The sequence below is a fragment of the Bombus pascuorum genome, chromosome 6, assembly GCF_905332965.1.
Source record: "Bombus pascuorum chromosome 6, iyBomPasc1.1, whole genome shotgun sequence".
NCBI lineage: Eukaryota > Metazoa > Arthropoda > Insecta > Hymenoptera > Apidae > Bombus > Bombus pascuorum.
In genome coordinates, this window is record NC_083493.1 from 10,526,685 (window position 1) to 10,552,039 (window position 25,355).

At 38.6% G+C, this 25,355-nt stretch overlaps 1 protein-coding gene across 5 annotated transcripts in view; it reads right to left on the minus strand.

Moving 5' to 3' along the window:
• Positions 1-588: 588 nt before the first annotated feature.
• LOC132907822 (zeta-sarcoglycan) overlaps positions 589-25,355 on the minus strand; it is a 187,319-nt gene continuing 162,552 nt past the window's right edge. For all 5 annotated transcript variants that reach the window (XM_060961235.1, XM_060961238.1, XM_060961237.1 and 2 more), the window contains 3 exons: positions 6,229-6,418; positions 4,716-4,908; positions 589-1,952 (listed from right to left, as the gene is read on the minus strand). In XM_060961235.1, coding sequence (XP_060817218.1) covers positions 1,601-1,952; positions 4,716-4,908; positions 6,229-6,418 — 735 coding nt within the window. In that variant the 3' untranslated portion in view covers positions 589-1,600. The remainder of the gene's footprint in view (positions 1,953-4,715; positions 4,909-6,228; positions 6,419-25,355) is intronic.

Consider the following 25,355-nt stretch of genomic DNA (forward strand, 5'->3'; position numbering starts at 1 on the left):
CTATGTTTAGATCGGACAATCTAAGTGGATTATACGTTGGAAAAAGGAGACAGGATACAGTATTAAATTATCAACGATATTTATAGGATTGCGCTAAAGAAAGTGGAATATGATACTGGTTTATTAGATAATATTATTGAGTTTCATTTTTCTTAAGCATTGACTTAAATATTGAAAAGAAAGATGTTGGCAAGGTTAGCTGATAACTTCAAGATATCACTTATTTACTTACTTCTGCTCTAGATTATAATTAGATTCCATATAGAAGATCGTATATTCTAAAAAAGTGATGAGATTTTGGCAGTTTGCAGGTTTCAATGAAATGGTGACAAAGATATTTTTGGGAGATGATGAATTATTATTATGTATATAAATTCGTCATTTTCAAGCGTAGATCCGAGTATTTAGAGGGAAGATTATGGAGAAAATGTGTCTCACTGCTAACATTGAATACTTTTACCTAAGACAATAGTCGAATTCAATTAAAAAATTTTTCGTTTGAAAGGACAGAAGATAAAATTCTACGTACCTGTTGCAGCACAGGACGAAGTACCGCTCCTTGAGGGCGAGAAAAAATGCTTCATCATGTTTAATAATAATAGTAACAATAACCACTTTATTGCCACATACATAAATAGATGGACATGGCCGATGTACAGCGTGCAAGCTGGATCGCACAATCAGATCCTTTTACAGTGAACTACACTTGCGTCTCCGTTTAATCGCAAAACACGCTCCAAAATAAAGGTTCCTCTAATCGCGATGTGTCACTCTAATCGGCGTATCCGGAACCGGGCGAAAACACACAGATTTTTGCGCACACGCTAGAAACGATAGTTTTAACATGGCAAGATATATCTCTTCACACGTCTTTCTCTTTCTTTCTCATATGCATTTTAATCTCTCTCTCTCTCTCTCTCTCATTCTCTTCTTTTTAAACTTTCGTTCGATCGGGTTCAAAGGAACTGCAAATCGTTGCCTATCGACTGGTCACACGAACGATATTTTGCGCAAAAGAAACCAGCAAGGGAGAATTGGGCGAGGGAAAATGATTCGACCTAACGACAGGGCAGGGACAGACAGGAACGAGATGACGATTCGATTACCAGCCGCTGACTACCGATAATCCATTTCGTTAATATACAAGATATACATTCATTTCGTAGTAGCTTCGCTGTTTGTCGATCCACCGATCGGGAATTAGCACCGCCATTGGAAACACGATTTCTAAGAGTGTTCATTTGTTTTCCCTTTTCATCTTTCACGAGGCGCCAACGCTTTGTCCATAGGATCCAGCGGAATAAAACAGCGAAACGCGGACCTAAACGATGGGAACCAGCGTCCACGCGTCGTTCTAGAGCGGAAACATCAGCGAAAAGCGAAAGGCCTCGGGCGATCTCGGGACTTCGACTACCATGCACCGCAACCTCCATCAATTTCTACAACTTCCGCGCGACGAATTTCGATCACCATCTGCTCGTTCCGCTCGTCAATCTGATTACATCGCGTTTCATCGTAGGATCGGTATCTTCTCCATTGCGAGGATCCTTTATTTAGATTTTTTCAAACATCGAGTCGCGTCTAGCTTAATCGCTTAGTATTAGCAAATCGATTTGTCCGCTTGACACGTCCCTTCGGACCTAGCCAAAAAAAGTTTGCCGTTAGCACAGGCACATAACTGATAAATGGTCGTGTCTCTCTGACTTTGGTGAGAGGACGTCCTGGTGGAGTGCTGCTGTTGCTGCTGCTGTTCTCTCGAAGAATGTGCTTGGTTAGGACTGGCTGTCTTCAAGCCTTTCATGAAGAGAGTCTTCGCGTCCAATTTGATGCCACCGTGTACGCTTTGAAGTTTCAGATCCGTTAAACACGAGGCTGAGATCTCGTTCGCCCAGGATTCAATGACCACTCGCTGGGGAGCGCTGATCTTCAGGGATCTGGTTGCTGACTCCAGTCTGTTGACAGAGAATTTGTCAATAATTGCATAAAATTATTTATTATTGAGATGTAAGTTGACCGTTGGGAATGCGTGAAATTGCGCTATTTGCATTGCATGTTTAAAGGTGTTATAACGTTGAGTCTATGTGCTATGTTATTACAATTGATACTTCATCTTCAAATTCTATTATAATCACTATTCAATATTGTATCATTTCTATTATTATATACCATTTTCTTTCACTATTTGTATTAGTAATATGAAATTGACGTCTGTTAATCAGATTTCTTCAATGTACTTTTAAACGAATAAAAATGTTGGTCGATGAATATGAAATGTTGTTTGTCCAAAGTTTCGATTTAACGAATCCATATTATCGTCTAATTTTATCCTTCTTGTAAATTATCAACTAAATTAAAGGTAAAGAAGGTTGCTTTAAATCTTGCTTGCTACAAATATAGAACACAAAGAAATGGAATTAATATATATAGAGAGAAAGAGACAGAGAGAGCGATAGAATCTCAAGGAGGAAATACAGTAGCATATTGGAGAAGCTAAATGCGATTGAAAACTTGTAATATCGCGCGACAAAATAATATGGCAACTAGTCGACTGCAACGTCAGACTCGCAATAATCGATCCTTCTTTCTAAGAAGTGGTAAAGCAGGGTCTTCGACCGTGCCTTTCTTCCAATACTGCCTTCTCCCTTGCATCCCCTGCATCCCTCCGTCATCGCCGACGACCTATTGCTTGCAGCCGAAGTATCTCGCTCGTTCGAATCCTCGGTATTTCATATCTGGCATAAATCCAATCCTATGAATATAATTTTCCGCGCGAGCAAAGTTTTATTGTAATCGTAAATCCGTCTGTAAATTGTCCGACACTATCAATAATCGCGGTATCAGTACGCCATCCGCTTCGTTCTTTCAAACCATCGCAATTTCCCATCTTATAATACGCCATCTTCTTCTACTATCCGTGTTTCAAAACGAAACGTCGTCGTTGACATTTAGCCGCCAAGTGGTTCAATGAATCGAGAAATCGATGTGGCTACTGTATATTTGGAGCTCTGTTAAATCAATTGAATATGATATAATGCAGATTTAAAGACTCGCAGTTACGACTGGCAATATTTTGAATATTTCAAACGTTGAAGCAAAAAGAAGATTGAAGATTCGGAACAGAATTCGTGTCACGACTGTGGGAAGGTTTCTTTAAAATATCTTTGTAGTTTCTGCGAACCATATACTTGAAGATATTAACCTAGTTGAAAGGTTAAAGTTCTCCGGTATCTTCTTCTGCTTGAATTATTATTTAACTACGAGTATATCATCCTTAATATCATTGCCATGTAGTATTATCAATTCGATATTGTTTGTAACTAATAAAATGCAGGCATTAACTTATTTCGTTTTTCATTTAATGTTGTGCAATAATAAAATGTTTTATCGCATTTGTTTGACGTTATTGCTTCCTAAAATAAAATAAAATGTACTAGAGTAACATTTTACCAATATCAACGCAATTTCTTTTAACAATAGCTTTTAAGAATTAAAAAAACATGCAGGAGACCTGTTCATTTTTATATGAATAAATAAAGATTTAAATGAATGGAAAATACACGGACGTTCAAATACGTAACAGTTTTTCATCGCGAATTTAGTTCTCGTTGGTCGCAGCTGAACGTTGGCAACAAGTTCAATCGTATTGTACACGAAACGATTAAATACTCAATGAGAGTAAGATACGCAATCTTTGTCAATGAATCTTCCCATCAATTACACGATTCCAGACAGAATTGCTGCCCTTTCGTTTGACCGACGCCATATATTTAACATGTTACCACAAAGTTTAATCCCACGGGAATATGCGTCGTATTGAATGCAATTCGGTATGATTATTTATAGTCAGGGGACTACAAGAAAAGTTGGTTGGAATATCGAAACGCTATTTGTGTCTAGAATCCAGCATCCAGGATGATTATCGGAGAGATGCAGAAAGTCGACCCAAAATGTTACGCTGAGTTTGTTGAACCGGATCGAAGCCACTTTTAGATGTCCCGGAAACAAATATGGGGCAATACTACCCGCGAAAAATTATCGAAGTCATTTACTTCAATGCACCAATTGTAAATTGCTTTGATCGAGATTCGAGAAATCTTCAAACAAAATTCTCTTTTATTTTTAAATTATTGAATACACTCTTTTGTATCTCAGATTTTTTATCCCGTATATTTAGTGTTTTCTAACATAAGTTTCAAGTTGTGACTTAATTTCATAATAGTCAATTAATCTCAGAAATGATCAACAATTTATATTGAAATGAATAAGTAGCGAAAATTTTCGAGATGAAACTTTCTACAAAGATAATTACAATTAAATATTACCGCGACGATGTTCAAGAAACACTTTGCGATCTCTTTTAAAGGAGAATGTTAAGTATGTTCGTGCTATTTCTTAGATTTCTATGCGTCTATCAAGCTGTTTAACTCTCAATGTCCCTTATTTTGACAGACGTTTGACACGTTACGATAGATATAAAAGAAGTCTTGCCTATTGCAATATGTCTTGACTATTTTATTATCTGTAAAATAAAAAAACATAGGAATTGAACTATTTATTCTTTTAGTATAGTGACTCTCTATCGTTGTGTAAATTTTATATTAAACCACAAATTAAATTAGGAAAGTATGGAAGAGAACTGATCATAAATTTTGTCTGAGTATTTATACACACAAGCAAAGTATATTCGCTTATTGCGATTTCCGTTTTATGATTACCTGAGACCACGTCCAGATTCCCCTCTGACGAGAGGCGTTTGAACACTGCCCTGGAAAACAGCACCCCCGTCGCCAGTCACCCTCAACATTTCTGCCCCCACCACCACCTGCTCCCTATCTGCTGAGAAGAGAACTCCTCCTCGAGGGTCGGTTATCCGGAAACCTCTCGACACGCAGTCCACGCGATCCTCGCCTGTAAAGTGGACAAAAAGACAGTCATCTGCCATTTCCCGTTTCACAATAAAAGAGAACGAGAGGTATAAAAAGAGAAACGAAGAAGTGGAAACTTCTTCAACGGGACAACGAGCTCGTTAGAAATCGAACCAGGGATCCAGGAATCACGTTTCGCTGAATGTTTAAAAGGGATAATGGAGTTTAAGTTTGCCATGGTATCCGTTAGTAATATGTAACGAATCTTCGTTTACATATTTATTGTACGTGCCCTGAATTCACGCGCAGATTTAAATCGTTATGCTGCAAAGAACGAGGAATTACTTCAAATCGTTTTGTTTCGCCGACCGAATACAAGCACTGACGTATTCATTTAAACGTTTAAACACCTGAAAAGAGAATACGTAATTGAATTACGTAAGGATTTTTCGACGACTTTGTATGTTAGATGAAAGATATATCGTTCGTATTCTTTCGGAAAAATTAAACGAATTTTGTTTCTATGCACGGGAATGTTTGAAATTCCGATCGTCATCGACATTAATACAGTGCACCGATGCCTTCGACGTGACGATTGTCACGCGATTTAATTCCATAGCTGTAAAACCGATGTGACTGCAAACGTTCGTGTCCATTAACGGGTACATCTCATTCCTGTTACCCCCGTTGTTATCGATATCCGTTCCTTTTGTTTCTCGAATGGACGCAAGGCGAACATATCCGGTGGCATTAAAAAAATTCTGTAAGGAAGAATGAAATAAAACTAAATATTCGTTCATCTTGAAAGGGGACAGGATTTTGAGGACAATTACCGCGCGATCCTATAAATCCTTTGAAAATCCGAGTAATCCCATTTTTCCACAGGATATTCACGTTCTGTCTCTTCAAAGAGTTCTGAAGATTCTTTGTTACAATTTCAAGGCTCAGAGAGAACGTTTAATTTCGCGATCTATACTTTTAACATTTCGATTAAATACTAATCATGAATTACTCATTCGTTTCAAACATTTCACGATTCAAATTAACTCTGACCGCAATTTTAAATCGACTCGTTCCTCTCTATCGATTACGAATCGACCAACAACGTTCGATTACATTCAAATACAATGAAACAAGCGATTGCAAATCGAATATCTGTATCAATAGTTCGTTTCCACCGATCGAAACTGTAATCCAATATTTCATTGGTTAATACCTTAACCATCATTCGTCGAAATGTGATGGAGAGATAAATTGGCTCGTTGACGAATTGAAACTATGCAACGAAATATTCAATGAAAAGGTTCAACAAGAACGTCGAATAAAATCATTCAACAAAATATTTTGTCAACTATATTCTTACCAACGGTGAACCGGGCGAGTAATCGGCCATCGTGCGACCTGGCGGAAGCGGTGAAGTTGCTCCAGGACTCGAGCACCAGATTCTTTCCTCGTCTGGATCTCAGGCTGGAGGCCACCAGAGCATCCAATACGGCGGCCTGACCTCTAAGCTCGACCCCTCCGGGCACTACCTTCAGGGAACCGATTCCCTCCTGAAAGAAGAGGAAATGACTGTCAGGAAATAAACGAGCCTCTCTGTCGTGGGGTTCTTTCTGGGTCGGCCGTTCACGATCGTCGAAGGAATACAGAAGCCGTAGGCCTCCTATGTTAAAATTCGCTTGCCTCACCCGATTCTAACTGCGCTTCCGTTTCCTTTCTTCTCTCTCATCCTTCCTCCATTTCCTTCTTTCATCTTTCCCTCTCTCTTCCCCTATCTTTTCTCGTCCCTATTTTTTCTTATTTTTTTTTTTTTCACATTTCCATGGATCCATAACGGTCGGTAGATATATATTTTGATGTAGTCTCACGCCATGATTCAACAGCACGAAAATTAAATACCATCGGGCCGACATTATTGCCGTTTCAGACGGTTGAATAATAAATGCGATGATGAGCTACGAGGCCTCACTCCTACGAGCCACCACCCACAACCCTCCTGGTCTAACCATTGTGAAGCCAGGGACTCGTTTGAAATATCTCTCGCATAATATTGGAACAGTGGCGAGGGCAGAATTTTATTTCGACCACCAACTCGGGCGTATATCGAGGGTGTCGCGCTAGCTTGTACCGTATTGTCGAGGGTATCGAGCGAAATATCGAGCTTGCTTGCTCGCTCGTGGCTTAAGAGGAGAAACTGCCACATGACGAACCGGCGAACGTACTATAAAACAGACACATTGCGTACATGTATATCCTGCTTCGTATTCGTCTCATAAACTTCGGATATTCTTCCGTTTACTCCAGGATATACGTTCTTCATCGTCATTTCGTTCTTGCTGCATCTTCACGCAATTTTCACGAAAGACATTCAATTTCCCGTTACATTAATTGCGCTAGGAGATCGAACGCGCGCGTGTCTATAAACTTCTTTTGTTTATCGTTTTTTCGAAAGCATGTTCAGGGACCCGTCCATCGTGATCGACGATTCATTTTTACGTCGATCGTGAGCGGAACGTTCGCGGTAATTGCGTTCGAAGCGTCTAGACATGGGCATCTTGTCGTCTTCTCGAGAGAAGGGAGAAGAAAGGAGAGAGATTGCTCTCAAACTTGAAACGCCAGCCACGAAAAATTCGCTCCACCCCTTTCCCTCGTTTTACGTTCTAGCTTATATAGTAGATATATCTAGATCGTCGTCTCTACATTGGTTTCCGATGATTAGCCACTCGATTGGAAGCAATCACCACGCGCTAGCCTGTTCCGCAGTTTCCACTTATTATAGCGACCGATCACTACGAAATGCGGCTACTAGTTGGGTAAACGCCAGTAAACTCGACCCAGCTGTTCCAAAGTCTCGCCGAATAATCGTGGCTTTGGGATTTTCTGGCTACAAAATGCGTTTCAGGGAACACGAGCGATCGAATTACCCGGTAGTCGATTAAGTTTCATCGATATTCGTGAATTCGGCCAAAAGGTGATGGTTTTAATTGTGGTTAAATAAGAATGGTACAGGCGCTTAAATGATTTAGCATAAATGTGAGTAGTACAAATATAGTAACTGAGTGAAGATGAATTAGAAATGTTAATCGAGGAATCGAAATAGCAACGGTGTAAGCGATACGAGTGATGATTTCCAACAGAAATTGAAAACCTTTCTGGCAATTTGAATATATAATGACATTTGAATTTGTAGCTCTGACTAAATTTATACATATATTTAGAATAGCTATTTAGAAGGAGAATGAATAGTAAAGGGTTAGTGGAATATTTATTTCTTTTCACATTAAAAAATCCGTTTCCTATTATCTTTTTAACACTTAAATGCATCATTTGCCACTTCAACTCCTCAATTTTAAAACGGAAGGAAAACGTAATTAATATTCGAATTCATTTGGTCTATGAACGATATTAAAATCCAGCGTAACTTTCAAAAATATCCGGCGAGCAGTAACGTTGGTTTTAAGGCTAATTTCGTGCGATCGTTACTTTGTACGAGCGTGTTCTACCTCTCAGGTAATTCTTGGACCCCTTCCTCAAAAAATTTCACTTCGGGCCAACGGAAGAACTCGGCGTTAATTTTCGCAGCTAATTTCTAGCGGTCGGTGCCCGTTAACTCTTTTTTCTTCTTTCGTCCATAAAACGAATTTCCTTAACCACGAAAGCAGAAACAACCTTCGCCATCCAATAATTAATTCTTCGTCTCGTCGCGTTTTAAAAAATGATCCCCACAAGCTGACTCTTTCATTGCTCTCGTTTTATATTTCCACGCTGCTTCAATTAAAAAGAAACAAAAAGAGAAAACCAGAGAACAATATTCGGTTGCAGAACGAATTACTAATACACGAATATTATTCTCAGATATAATAGTGAGAAAATTGACGTTCGTTATGTTTCAAAATTTGCGTGTTTCAATCTAATTCCCTTTTAGTAAGACGAAACTCGAATTAACTCTCAACAGCGTGACAAATTAAAAGGATCGTGGTCGTTATTAGAAGAAGAGGGCCGCGTTCCCGGTTCTCGGCAGTTCTAAGCTCGATCCTCGTTTAAATTCCCGCAGCCGGAAGTCGAGAGCAGCGGCGGCAGCGTACTGCCGAATGCGCATATACGCATAGCTGCGGCCGCGGCCTGGTGCGCTCCTTCTCCATCGTGGCGCCACTCGATTAGCCAAATCGTTCGGAAAACGATACGATCTCTTTGCTCTGTACTTAACCGTAACCGTAAACCCCAATGGCGTCGAGAGGGTCATAGTGGTGGCTGCCTTTTAGAATCGTCGTACGCTCAAAAGGCGAACCAACTGAATCGTTGGATGGCTGGAAAGTTAAAGGACAGACGTCGTTGAACTTTTCACTGCCTATCCTGCCATTCGGATCAAGAAGCTACGAATTTTTGATCGATTGTTTCCTCAAAGTGTCTTTCTCTCTATTTGAGTCATTTGATCGTCGAATTAGGATCACACAGAAACATAGCATTCTTCTATTTATAAGGCTATTTCGTAAATAATAAGATTTATTCTGTTACTCGAACTGCTGCTGAATATATAGATGACGATGTACAAGTAGCAATTAATTTATCATCAGAAGTTAATTCACAGAGTCTCTTTCATCGAAGAAGTATTCCTGTATTCATGTAGTCAGACAACTTATTCTACTTGAGCGATAATGAATATATCTGTAGGCTATTTAGATCGTTTATATACTTATTTTCGTACATTACATTACTTTACGCGTAAAACCTTCTCACCTGTGCAATTCCAAGTCGATAACAAGGGCTTGTATATAATACGGTGTCGTTTATTTAAATTTACGAAAAATAATTCTTATTTTTTAAATAGACGAAAAATGGTTTATTTGCCAATGATTTAAGGATACCAGTCTCATATGATTTTTAGGTGAATAAAATGACAAGATAATACAAACATTCAATTTTGAAATGAAAATGATTTTATCAGTAGTAGAACAGATATTCCGGTCGTCCCCTAAAGCGAGTCCCTCAATTTACGCTATCATTGGCAGCATGGACTACGAATCTCGTTTCTATTTGCGTTTCCCAGACTAGACTCGACTAAATTCGATGTTTCGGAATGTTTTATTTAAAACGTGAGTTCTTGATAGCTCGAACTTGCACTCCGAACGTAACTATCAAAATTTCCACCCAGTTACATTTACTGGGTGAGGTACACATCACGAGTTTTTAAATAATATATAGCGGCAGCTTTACATTGATTAAGGAAAGATTGGCTTAAAAACGTATAGCGAGGAACATGATAACGAGATAATTTTATACAATAAGAAATTCCACGTATTTACGCATAACACTCTTAAAATTTGCAATACAATAACGACTGAGAGCTGACGTCACTTGTTTGAAGGATTAAATGTCTTCTCTTTGAACGTGATCGAATGCACCTTGTTCCGATGTTAAGTATTTTCTCTGTATCCATATTTTTATGTATCTGCATTCTCACGTGTTTACGCGTTTTATCTTCCACTTTGTAGATGAAAGCTATCACGAAATTATACGCGTTTATTCTTAAACTTTCACTGAAAGCGCGCTCGTCCCGTACTTATATCAAAAAACAGTTGTTTATATTACAAAATGCAAAATTAATGACGATCCTTCCATGTTATCACGTGACATACAACGCGTATACACTAATGTATAATAATTACGTTTTAGTTTGATATCATGTATATTAAAAGGCATGATTTAATTCGAAAACATTGGAATGAAAGTGTTATATCTTTGTAGAAGTAACATATTATTAAATGATACTTGCGCAGTTTCTTTCCATAACTTTTTGCCTATTCATTAACCTTTCTTGTGATTGTTTCTTTTTCTTATGAAAAAGGTATTTCGTAAAAAATACATAATACGAAATACGATAAATCTTTTATTTGTTTTTTACTGAAATCATAAAGTCTTCTTTCATATCGGAGAACTCTTTTTATCGGTAATACCAGATTTTTCTCTTTAATTAAAGCATTTGTCGTTCAACTAAAAGCAAAGTTTGCCAGGTAATATTTTACAAATGTACATAATAAATAACTCTTTTCAAATTACATAGGATGTATACCATGCAGAATACAATACAATACGCATTTATTTCTATACATACAGAACATAAAAATTTCAAAAAATGTTACAAACTATTCGAGTAATCCAATACATCATAAAATGATACGAACCCTTCGATGTTTTCTCTGGGCAATGTAATTAAAATTTTACTCATACGAAATATAGTGTGCGGAAAGTCAACTTTCCTCCAATTAATCGATCCAGATAACAACAATATCTCCACTCAATGTGGCTCGAATTGTGGCCGAAAACCCATCCAATAATCACAGTTACGAAAATTAATCTAGCGACACGCGATCAGCCCGGTTCGCAACTTTCGTCCATTGCGCTCTAGCCGAGGGTGGGAGGGATGAAATTAGCTGGATTCGATTTCGGCATGAAATCAAATCAAATCGACTCGATCGCGATAGTCGTTTCGTTCTTTCCTCGGATGCTATCCGCGTTTCCAATTATTATAAAATTCTCCATTTTTTGTGATTTCACATTGTACGCGTATCATATTCTCGGTTAAAAGCAACTAATCAATTGAAACAAATGCTTCTAATTTTTTTGGATACGACGGTCAAGAAACTACTGATACAAATAGTTTGTCGTTTATGCTCAACGTTGCTTACCTATAAGCTCTAAAGTGCTTTAAAATGTTTAATGTCAATTAATAAAATGATATATAAATTTATTTGCTGTAAAAGCGATTCTAATTTTAATACGTTGTGTCTTTTTTTAGAAGGAAATCAGAAAAATGCATTTCCGTTAGTAATAATTCAAGAGAAAAGATGATTCTACAATCCAATAATAATTACCTGGCTAAAAATCACAGTAATATGAGTTAAAAATTGCCAGTACTTGAATTTAATTACATATTATAATTTTTCAGAACATCGATCCGCTAGTTCCGTTTTAATTAGTATAATTAATTAAGATATGCTCTGCTGGAATACGTTTTTATGATTTTGTAAACTATAATGAATTTTTAATGAGAATAAATGTAGAATATTCTGTTTTATTCCCAGTCAGAATACGATGATTTTGTAAAATATAATGAATTTTTAATAACAACAAATGTAGAACAATGTCTAATTAATTTACTCCAACTGTGAAATAAAATAGAAACGGTGAAAAGATTAATTCCCTGTACCGAATTCATCAAATTCTGATCCGCTGAAAAGAATTAAATCAAATGGCCACTTGGACTTTCAGTAAAAAACCAAAAAGGTTATAAACATAGCTAATAATATCAGAAGAGTAGTAGATCTTTTCTTTGTTCATATTTACCAGCCTGTTCAGCGATTTTCGAATGTAAGATCATTTGAGAGATCATGCGACGAGCTGACCCAATATTTTCCCCCTGGCTAGCTGCTTCAGATTCTTAGGAGCTCCCATCGGACAAGGCGAGTGCTCACGAGGAGTGCCCCGAGCGGGACGTAATGAAATCCAAATAACACCCCTTGCACGTGTATATCATCATAACGACGCCCTCGGAACGCCGCGCTCTGAACGGCTGCTCGCCGTCCATAAATTAATACAAAGCGCGTTATTTACAGACTTTCGAACACCATTTTCACGGCTTCGCCAATTTAGTCGCTGCCCATTTTATTCTCATCGATCAATTTCCTTCGGTATTATTTAACTAATATTAACGTTCCGCTGCTATTCTATTTGTTCAAAATGTTTGTTCTTCGCGAATCCATCATGCACAGAGTGTTCACACGAACTGTCGACACGATCTTTTGTTACTGGTACGCAGTATGAAAAATATTGTTAGTAAAAATTGATCTGCCTTAAACGGGCAACGTATTGGCAACGAATATGTCGAGAACAGTTCTTCTTTTTCGTAAGAAAATGAATGTTATATTGTATTATAGCACTTGCTTCATATTCTTGTTGATGTGCGTTCATATATTTGTTTTATTCTATCTTTAGCTTTCATTGTCTGACCCTTTAATATTTTTCTACTATCACGAACTTGTTCTTCAATGTCACGTGGTCGTAAAGGTACACAGGTGACGTCTAGATACTGCTGTGTGTACTAAGCTTCATATTGTGATGTTAATATGAATGTAAATCAGACACTATAATATTCTTTTCGTGTTAATACCAGACACTATAATATTCAAATTCGTGTTAATACCTTTCGTAGGATATTACAAGAGAAATCGTATTTAATTTTTCTGTGAAAATATTGTTCTCAAAGTATTTCTCGAATTACTGTGCTATCCATTAATGCACAATAAATAAAATTTTTCCATTTAACAAATCCTCCGTCACAAAACGTAAAACAGAAAGAAATTACCAATGTTTTATCTTGACTAAATAAAAGTTTCGAGGAACCCGTGTGCGAACGAAATTAATTTTCCCATACGAATACTTGCGATTCTTCTCGTTATCTCGTGACCCCTGAACGTGAAGAAATTTCATCGAGTCCTCCGGTCTCTCCGTGTAGACAATTGACTGCGATAAAACAATCCCATTATGTTCTTGTCTAAATTTCCGGTCTTTCACTCTACATGTAGCATAACATTGGAATTAGTCGGTATTCGCATCGAGAAACGAAATGTTGAAGCGAGATGCAAAGCGAACGTGTTCGAGCACACGCAATGCGCAGGCCCCTCTCCAGGACTGATGGAGAAACGCTTTCCTTCGCGTTCCTCTCGACAGCACCTACGTATATGATACGTCTCCGTATAGGAAGTTTCAGAAAGTTGATGACAAACTTTAGAAGTATGTATTCGTGAATAGAAGGGGAGAAATCTTAACCGTTCTGTTGCTGGCGACGCCACAATCTCATCTACTTATTTTGTTAATTTCGGCGGGCTACGGTATACTCGCGTCGTGTTCTTTGCATCGCATTAAGGGCTTCTTTACGATAAACCTATACAAAATATAAATTTCGTCCATTGGTGCAGAAAAGTATGAAAATCATCCGCCATTTAGTACAGAAAAATACGGAAATCGTCTGGAATTTTTGTACAAAAAGATATGGAAATTCTTGAATAACTCTGAAGATAGGTATTTATGCTGCAGTCTAATTTTTTGTTAAACTTCTTATTAAATTTTTTACTAAAAAATATATTTGCTATAAATACCTTGTAATTTCTATATAAATTTCCACACTGGTTTCAGGCTTTACCAATAGAGTCATGACAATCGTCTCTCATTATAATGCTAGCGGAATTCCAAAATGCTTTAGATAACACACACAATACGGACAAGAAGGTTTCCTACGATAAGCGATCAAATACTTTCCTCTTCGTTAGTTTCAACAAGCGCTTCGACATTTTTCCTCACAGAGTTATTGTTTAAGCAATATGGAAGAACTTTAGATGAGTATTGCGTAATCATGAAGTTCGGTTCTATGTTCCTGAAACACCTTGTACACGTGTCCGCACGCGCGCTTAAACCACACGTAATTATACATATGCAGGTGGTACGTACACCACGTTAATGCACCTCACGTAATTATCCCGAGCTGGACAGGAGTCGTCTAACTTTTGCCGCGAGTAATCCGACTGGTAGTCCTGTCAGCACCCTCTACGTGGCGAACCGCTCGCCCCTCAACGTCGAGGACCATCCAGACCACACCCCCACCCCTACAGTTACATCGTCGTGGCGACATTGCAATTTCATGTTATTTTACGTTGTGCACGGCGCAAGGATTAAATCGCGGAGTGTACTGATGGCGGATGGTCTCGCTATCCAGCTAGGATTTACCAACGTCCGGTATGATTTCGTAGTTGAAACGCGGCAATACAGTTCGCTGCCAGCGTTGATACATCGCCGACCGGGATTAGTTCGTTTCATTTCGTTTTCGTTTCGTTTCTAGTTGCTGTGCGATGAGAAGGAGAAGAACGAAGGGATGGCGGTGAAGCTTTCTGGATGGAGAGGCATGAAACAGCGTTAAGCATGGGTGATTCAAGTAACGACAGGGGAGGAGGAATTTGAAGAATTGTAGATTTAGTCCGAACAATTGCTTTTCGATGGATATGGTGGAATGAGATACAAGGCTATGTAAGAACATGGAGAAATTTATGGATCGATTAAGCGAAATGCTACGTTCTGTTCTTAAAAGGATGTTTAAAACATCAATATTAAAGGGATAATAAGACATTAATCGGATATTAAAAGAAATTAAGGCAACTATTCAAGATGGCTTAATTTAAGTTGAGTCTTAATAGTAATGTTTAATTTAATTTAGCGGATATATTATAATCACTCTATTTATCTATTCTGGCTATTAAAGAATCTTTTTAGGATTTCTTAGAAATTTAAAGAAACTAATTGTCGAAAAGTGTGTCGAAAAGTTTTTTGAAAAGTCGTTGAAAGAAGCAGTGCGTATGCTACAAACTAAAGATAGTCTTTCTCGATACTGGGTTTGTAGAATGTATTAGTGTATTAGTGTAGTTATCAAACGATTATTGAAAGGTGGACAGCAAACGAAGACAAAGTTTGATCAGAGGGAACAGGTGATATTTATATTGATATTTATTGTATTTATGCTCTTTTATTTATTTTAATACTGCACTGGATAGATATTCCAGTCAACTGCCAATTTGTCTCATATTCTATGGATATTTGGAGAAGATGGATGACTTGTATCAATTATGTGCAAATCTCTCTCACGGTACACTTAATGTTCCTCTTACTCGTTCACTGGGTCATATGGAAAACTAGAGCATGCTGTTCTCCTTGCAACTCACTCCTCTGCTTATAATAATTTAACAATCCTTCTTTGTAATATAAATCCATCACAAGTTACCTTTAATTATGTTATATCCTATTCATTCTCCGATGATTATGCACCATTATATCGCTCGTTAAGCGGAAAGCTTTGCAAATAAGATAATCGATAAGAAGACGGCTTTAAAAGTATCAAGAGAAAAAAGACCATCGGTCCGTAAATCAAAGAATAATGACGGGCGACTTCCAACGGGTCATGTCGCGGTTAATGTTCGAATCGATTCGCTGCCGAATGTAACGGATCGAAATGGGTGTAATTATCATTACCGCCGGCAGCGAATGAAATGTTAATCCGCTGATAATTCAATCGTGGTATTTACCGGGTGAAACTCAACGAGCATTGACACTCGTTCTATCTAATGCTTCGATCCCTTTTGTGCATGGTATATGTAGCAGCCCGTGAATGTGTGTGCGCGGGTCGAACAATAGCCTGATGAAAGATACCTCGAAGAAATGGTGATGCTCTATAATGAGCGGTCCTCGCGCAGATCATTTTCTTAAGATAACGAGGAGAGTGGTAACTGATACCGTGCATATCATCGCTCATCGTTTTTCCTTTCTATTTATAGCTATACATCTATGTACGTATAGTTAATAATTAAATATCTAGTGCATACATGTATAATATAATTATATATATATCTCGTACACATCTTTTGCATTAATAGGAACAATTCTTTATATAATTTACAAAGAAGATGCTAGGAGACGGGACGCCCCAAGGGCATCATTAACGTCGGTACAGTCTCGTTCGGTCCTGGCATCCTCCTTTATAATACTCCGAGCCTTTTCCAGGTGTCTCGTTTTCCCCTTCGTCTCGGCCTCTTCGGTTTCCGTCACTGGCCTTGCCACTTTCTTCTTCCTCGATATAATCATTTATTGTATTCTTCGTTCTCTAATTAATCTCTGCCTCGAAGGGGAACTACTCTATCCAATGCAGCGAAAGACACAGCGAGATACCTTTCGGCGACCCGGTTACTCTTCTCCCTCTTGCTCTCTCTGTTTTTCTATCTACGTATCGTACGACGTTCTGCTTTCTTCTATCCTTCTTCATCTTCCCACCTCAATAGCTCTTTTATTTCTGTATTTTCTTTTTGTTTTGTTTTGCGCGTAGTCACGAGGATTAAAAACGAGGCAACGTGAAAAAAAAGGAAGGGAGAAAATAACGAGAATAAAAAAAAAAAAGGAGAGAGCATAGGAGAAATAGAAGGAGAGGCGAGTATGGTAGGCTTTGAACGAGTGGTAAACGAGGCGACACGAATACGCGGAAAAGCGCGAAAAGACTGGTGAATGAACACCACGCATCAGCCAGGCCATGGTTTTGAAACTTTGTCTCAGGAAACCGTGTTGTTTATAGTTTTTAATAACCCAACTTTTCGCTCGTCCCGTTGCCTTTGATCACGCGTAAGTACACCTCTGCAGCGGTAATCACTTTATTTCGGACCAAGCTGATAAATTCCTTTGCGATGCGTTTCACGACGCACTGTGGTGATATTTTTAATGTACGCAGTCACAACGATACTAATAGGAATAGAAGAAGACCGACGAATATCCTTTTCATTTTTCAGTGTATATATCCTAGACTCTGCGCTCGATAACAACAGCACAAATTGTTTTTTGTACTCCGTAAAAGCTTTCGGATTTCACGAAAAATCTTTCTTACCAACATCGAGTTCGAAATTTGGTACCATCTCCTCTTTTAATTTAAAAATGCATTCGCCTTTTTATCGAATAACTGTACTACTTAATCGAGACATTCCATTTAAATACAGATATTGTTTTGCCATGATATTTTCCAAAATATTTCACGAGCGTAAACTTATTATGTCTATTTCCTTTAGTGAAGTCGCTTGACATTCAGTAATTTGAAACACTTTACTAATGTGAATTTGTTGTTGTACCTGACTTGCTGAGTTTCAAATGAGTTAAAAGCGAAGTTCTTCCAACTATACTTCGACGTAAAAAAAAAAAAAAAAGAAAAAAAACACAGTTACTGGGTAATGTAGTATTCTTTCCAGTGTTAGAGAAATATATTGGTTGCTTGGACTAAATCAACTCTTTGTAAATTTTCTGTTTAGTCATGTTTCGTGTACGTAATATTTTTATGATTATAACGAAGATCAACGTTAACATTTCATAGATACGCAACCTTTTTCTTCTCATTATGTACCCGTTTGAAGTCGTATTACTTGAACTCAAATGGTTTGAATACAAATAACTTGATTAATCTGAACAATATTTTCAAGTTTAATATGGAAACTACATTTCTCATCCTCAATAATATTTTTCTATCCGCTTCTCCGTTTTTTTTTTTTTTTTTTTTTTTTATAATATGTATTTCCAACCAAAAGAAGAGAACGCGCTCCAACATGGAAATTCACACGAAATATTGTGAGGATCATCGAAAACCAGGAGTGAAAACGTTGGTGGTACGAAAGGTGATCGTCGTAAAATGGAAGAAAAAATCGTACGTTTCTCCGCAGTTGAAATCCCTGGGAACGATAAACTCGTCCGCCCGTTGTTCGATCCAGTTTCACTGGCCAACAACTATGGTACCGGTGTACGTTCAAAATTCATGGCGCCGTGCCCGGTATACTGTACTTGCACTTGCTAGCTTGGCCGCTGTAATAGATATCCTTTAATACTAACGCACCCGCTTATATGCAATGTATATACAGGGTGACCCGGCCATTTCTCACGCATTTATTGGCCGGCAGGGCAACTTTTCCAATGAATCAATATCGACCGCTTCGTCCGTTGTCCTTCGTCGTTACGTTTCGTTGCTCGACAAGTTGGCCATAGTTTATGCAAGATTCATCCACCGTGAGCCAACGATCGGTACAATGTAAAATTTTAGAAGTATCCGTTTCGCGAAATTTTCTATGTCGATGGTCCTCGTTGTTAACATTCTATGCTTCGCTTTCATGTGCAAAATTCGCGCGAATTTGAATATTTGAAATTTGTACACGACAGTTGAAGAGAAACGAGAATTTGCGCTTTCTATGATTCGTTCGTTGATAAATTTTCAATAACGAATTCCATCCGTGAGAATTCATTTCATGAATTTTTGAGAATTTTGAATACCGATCTCTCGACAAGTTAAAGTCTCATCAAGATGACTTCTGTTTGGACGTTAACCGCTTATATTTTTATAAACCATCAACCGATTTCCCGGTGAATACAATGGCTATTATTTCGTTGATTAAATCAATAGATATGAGGTCGTGTAAAAGTGGATCCGACTTTATTGCACGTACCGGATAGAATTTTGTCCGGCGGGCCAGCGTGTAACGGTCATATTTCTCCGAGCCAACGCGTACAAATTTTCATCATTTATTTAGCCCGCGGAAACTGTTTTCGAATTTTTATCGGCACCCTTGCTATTAACCTCCTTCTCTCCCCCATTTATCGATTCGTCGCTTGGTTACGCGGCGTATAATTGGATACTGGATGGAAAAATATGGGAAAAAGGACTGTGTTACGAGTTGCTGATTATGTAATGAAATCATTTTATGGGTTTACAACATTTTATGAAAAATTCTAAATTTTCGTATTTTACATATTTCCATTTGCTATTTTAAACTCTCTTGCATATAATATTTTACGAATTTTAAAGTGCAAATGACTATCGGTTAACGGTCTTTATAACTATTTGTATCTGCTTTTTATTATTTTGTTGAAAAAAGAAGTTCGAGTTCAAAAAGCATAAAATCGAAAACCTATACCGCTATTTTAGCTTTGTAGCCGCGAAAGTAATCGAGAATCGCGTTCCGCACAATCTGTTAATTTCGGCGGGCTACGCTGTTTGTAAATTACAAGTTATTGCAATAAACAGAAATATTTCCTTTTCCTCCACTTTTTCTGATTTTCCTTTACGTTACATGAAAAGTGCCCTAATAATCAGCTTATACGATATATAAATTTCATCTGCGTTTTTCTACAGAAACATATGAAAATCTGCCTCAGTTACAATATTAAGAAATTAATATACAGCTACGATAAGAGCCATATTTACGAAGCTTCGAATAACCAACTTACTACATAACGAAGCAACGGAAGAAAGAGCTCGAGAGCGGATATCGCGGTATATCGCGACACAGGATTCACCTTGACCCTTGAATGTAACGGGACTGTAGTGTCCCTGATGCAATATAAGAGGGAGCCGTATACAGGTGAACTCCATATGGATATACGAGAGTTATAGAGGTCGATTTCGTAGGCGATATTACGGAAGAGGCATGGGAGCGTTTGCTTCGCTACCGTCCTGTATACGTAAAGCCGTTAGTGGCAATATAGTATCTGTATACGATGCCAGCCAACATAACGTTTCGAGGTGATATTATATATTGTTCGTAATCGAAGATCTCGTAAGACCTTTCGATCCGACCGGAGATATTGGAAGCGTTGCTAGTTATGAATTTCCTTCTTACCGAGCCAACTTTACGACGGAGTTCGCGCACTAAATTCTGTTTCTCGAGCGACGCGAACATCCGCGATGTAAGCGAACGAAATTTTACGACTGAATTGGGGTGAACGGAGCCAGTGGGACGTAGAAGGGAGTGGGTTAAGTTCGGATGGGTCGAATACAAAAGCGAGGATAGTCTCGATAAAGTTGAACCATCGAATTATTAGATTACCGGAAAGCCAAAGAAGAAGAATATGCGGGATCGAAGAAAATATTCGTAGCTGCTGCCTGGCTCGATACCATTCCTTGAAATATCTAACTGTCGAGCCGGGTAATTGATTTGCGATTCAATCAATCAACAATTATCCTCCCTGCTCGACGTGTTTTTTGAATATTTATGGTGGATGAGATATTGGATATTTGATAATTAAATTTTCATAGAGGATAGTTCTATTTTTAGTAATATTGACAGGAATACCAGCTTGCTGTTGTATATATAATTTTCTCTATAAATCACTGGACACTTGCTAACTTCAACCCCTTAAGCCGATAATTATTCATGGACAAACTAGTAACTCCGGAGATAATTAATTTGGGTATTCAGTAAGTTTTGTGGCAACTGCTTTGAAATTATATACAAAAAAAAATTAGTAGTAGGTAATCCAAATAATTCCATTTATTCCTGCTATGAGTCTGCGAAAATAAATATTGAAATTCGATAGCATTTAAGCGATAAAAGACATGAGCGTTAGGATTAACAAAAATACATTCATTGTATCGATTAAAAATTTTCATTTCTGACATTTACATTATTTATCATTTAAACGTTTCAATTTGAATAATTTTGTAATCAATATTATTCAAAACTTACGGGAGCGAACGACATTTCTTTAAAAATAGCATTCTGATAATTTCTCCGCATTGTTCATGTGTATGTGTATGTATGAAACGAAATCATCTCTAAAAAGTATAATTTATTCTTGGAATCTCCGATAAAATACACCAGAAATAGTTCGCTCGTCGGTTATCCAACTTCTTAATCGAGAAGAACGACTTAATTTCCCGAAGACGTTGCCCGCGAACAGCATCGAGCAAAGCCAGATGGTTTCGTGATGCTTGGGTAAAAAGGTTTTTCGCAAAACCAGGAGTTCCGCACTCGCTCATCAAATATGAAAAAGCGGAAAAGAATGGTGGATAAGACTGGTAGAAAAAGGGGTGAAAGGACAGGGTATAAAATATTTCCTGACTCGCGAGTGTATCGCGTCTTCGCTCGTATACGTCGGCTAACACACAAGGCTAAAGTATTTTTGCTATGGATATGAACTTCGCGCGTCTCGGGAAATTTCAGATCCAGCACGATCCACGATTCCCACTGTCGCTGATAACGATGCGATTTTTATAAACGGACTCGCTTTCGTGAACACGGACTCGTTCCATTTCACGCTTCAAGGATGACACCGTTTGCATTTTATCGTTCCGCGTTGTTCTTCCCGGGGAGTTGAGTGTTTCATTGTGCCTTTGAATTAGAAATTTATTGTTCGTTTCTATTTAGAATCTGTAGATTAATTTTGAAAGCAGGAATTATAGTCATTCGTTGGTTTTCTATCTGTTAAGAATCGTTTATTATATTACGCAAGTTACTACGATTCATACGATACGATTTTCTAAACTTCAAACCATCTTAACAACGTTTAGAATGTTTATAACAATGATTCGAAAATAATGTATTAATAAAAAATTGCTTCGATTACAGAGTGTCTTGAATTCTCTCCGAATGTTTCTATATTTCTACTAACTTGCACTCTTCCCGAATTTGAACAGATACAAAAGAATCGACCGAATATTTTATTTATTCGCAGCAGGCAATGATGAAATTTAAATATTCTCATGATAAATTTCCTCAAAATTTAATATAACCAATTTATATGAAATATCTGCTTCGTCAATGCGCATGATAGGACAAAATTGAAATTATAGACCTGGCAAATTCAAACCTCAGAAAAAATTTCATACGCGCCGAGCTGATAATCAAACGTTCAATATCGCGGATGAACGATTGGTGGCGGTGGTTAAAATCGAAAGCTCGAAAAATGCCTTACGTCCTTCGTAAATCGTCCATCACGGGGTCGAATCCATCGACAAGCCAGACGAGGCCAAGCAGCTCGTTCTTCTCTCCTACCTGAACCTTGTCGATTAAGGTAAAGACGATGGAGAAATCCCTTTCTATATCCCTGTTCGAGTACGCTACACCATCTCAGACTCCTCTACTCTTCACCGCCTATATATCCGCCATTATCGAATTTATTTGAAATCGAAAGGAGCCACCGCGATCAGGCGCAACGATCCCTCGATAGGGGCTAAACTCGCTGGAAATTGAGTATCAATCCGTAAGTAAGGAGTCTGTGAGCAAGCAAGGATACCCCGTGGGAAATGTAAGCCTCCGCTACTTCTTCTTTCCCACCTTCGTTCGTTCGTTCGTTCTCGCGCAAGGCTATCCTGAGAGTCCGCTATCTCTACTTGCACCGATTTCGTCTACGCTTCTCCTATTCCATTTCTCTTTCCTTTTCTCGCCTTCACCCTGTTGCATCGTCGACATCTCTTCTACCACTACAGTCTCACGTATACGTCCCCTTGTTTCCCGAAGCGTGTTCTTTGCCGCTGGTGATGCTGTTCCCCGAACGATTCACCTTGACGCGGCGTGAGTAATGTGTGTCGCTTTCCTGTTCACGAGTCGTAAATAAATCGGACATTCGTGATCGCCGTTATTGTGGGAAGAAAAATCATCCGTTCACGCTACCAAACGTGGATATTCTTTTTTAATAAGCCTGATGCTTCGAGAATTTGATGGACAGATATTGGCGTAAAGAGTGAGGAGAGTTCGATTAAACGCGGAAGTGAAATTCGAGATAATCAGAGAACGAACAGAGATTGTGAGAGAAAAGTTACATGTTTGAATATTAATAATTCTAGCACTATATTTAACGAGTATTTGAACGGGACTGTTTTCTCTGATTCTATAGCGAAGTTATTTGATCAGAGAATGAGACATAATTAAAGACAGGTTTTACATTTATAACCCTCTGCAGTCTGAGTTATATTCAACATCTTATCACGACTTATTTATCTTCGATACGTTAAATTTGAAAACTATATTTTGGTTACTAGATTAAACTTTTAATTGAAGAAGTAGAATGGAATACAGTGTCTACTTCAGGTCAATATCGCTAGATCACAAAGAGTTAAAAATTGACAAATCTAGACACTTCAGGAATTTTATAGAATTCTCAATTCAATCTAATCGTCACTTCGTAACATCCAGCGATACCCGGGCGTTTCACGAAAAATCGAGTTGACTCATTGGTGGATCGTATAAATTCGGCGATGGAGAGCGTTAATTACGCGGTCTCTGTCGAACTATGGTTCGCAACGCTCGCACGCGGCCACCATAAATCCGTAGCGGTGGTCAGCCGAAAGGTTACACCGTCCTCCGCGATATTACTCAACGCCATTAAATATCGCGTTTCGCGCGGCAGGATTTCGGCAATAACGATAATGAAACAACGGGAACAAGCAGCGGCGGGCATGAGTGTTTTTTCTAACGATCGCGAGCTCGTTTCGACGAGCTTGTTATCAGGCTCGCAGCTCGTAACGAGCGCCTCTCATCCCCTGGCTTTCGGAGGCCACCACCAAGGGGTTCGGTTAATTATAAACCGGGAATTAACCGGCCCACGTAAAGAAGTGGCAAGTGCAAACGACGATTTCCGCGATACCGGGCGCGATACAACGATTCCGGTAATTACGGCGAATTATATTAACCAGCTTGCTGCCCTTCCCCCTTTGTTTCGCGCCTCTGTTCGCGTGGCGTTAGGAGCGAATCTTATCTGTGTTGGTAACCGGTTGTATAGATTGCACCAGAGGCCTGTTGTACCAGCGGCGAAACTCGCCTGAAACTAATTTCCAACGACGTGACAGGAATTGATTTTATTAGGAGTGTGTGTTATACCACGTTACAGAGAAATGTTCAGACAAAGTTTTGGTATCTAGCAAGTCCATTTTGAGAGATATAGCTGGTTGAATATTGGTGAGGGAATTGGTGATTGGGAGCATGCAATAGAGTGCGTGGTAAGATCATTGGAAAAGACGACGATAGCGTGAATTTCTTTCGTCAGCGGTAATCAGTAGATCGAGACGTAAGCGGTCAGACATGGAATCAGAATGTTGGAATCGGGCGTCGAGAAGCATTTGATTTGATTCTGTAACGTTAAGTGATCTGTAATGTTAAAAAGAATTTTATACGTGTTTAACATGTTGATTGCCGTGAAATATGAAAATTGGAGGAATACTCGTGTTCATTAGATTTGAATTTTGTTGATATTACATTGGCGATATAAACTATTAGATGTAGTATAAAACGCATAAACGACTTTATTTCTTTACTAACGAGGTATTGTATTGAAACAAGTGATATTCCTTTTTGAGAAAATATACAAAATTTGCCAGGTAATTAGCGTGTTAATGCGTTCAAGAGAAATCTGCAAAACGAAAAAAGGAAAAGAAATATATACGAAAGAAGAGGCGGAGAATAATTTTTCAATTCGTTTTCTCTAAACACACAAAGCGAAAGCCGCTGCAGAGCTTAAACTATCTGGAGCTTGATAAACGTCCGACATGACAGATGATTCGATTCGTCTTCTTATCAGCCATAACGGGCTCGAGTCAACAATATATCACCCCATTCAAAAACCATCCGACGATATTAAAATCTCGAGCCTCTCCATCACGTTGGCCCAACCCACCGGCGTCTGAACAAACCGTTCCAACTCTACTTGACGGTCTAATCGGAATCACTCGAGGCGATCGCAGTAGAATGGCACTCTATAAGTGCAACAAGCGACGCGAGGCAGAGCGTATTTGCATCGATTAGGAAACAAGGATAGCAGAAGAGAGAGGATGATCTCGCTGAAGCGCGGCGAATCGCGCTTCATTACCAAATAAAAGCCGCTTACCCGCGGATTTCCACCGATGATGGTTGCAAGCCGTTTTGCATATCCAAAGGTGTCAGTGTTCTATTCGTGTTTCCCAACACAAATTCGTTCCGTTTCCTCGTTTCAGCTCGGCGAATATCAAAGTCAGGGATCGTGGCAGTATCTCGCGACGAAATAACGTGAATAGACGCACGTTGCGCTTGAAATGCAACAGCGTGTCAGGCGAATTCGGCCGAGCGAAAATGACCAGAGAGGTGCTTCATAAAGAAATTCAACGCGCGATTCCGGAAATAA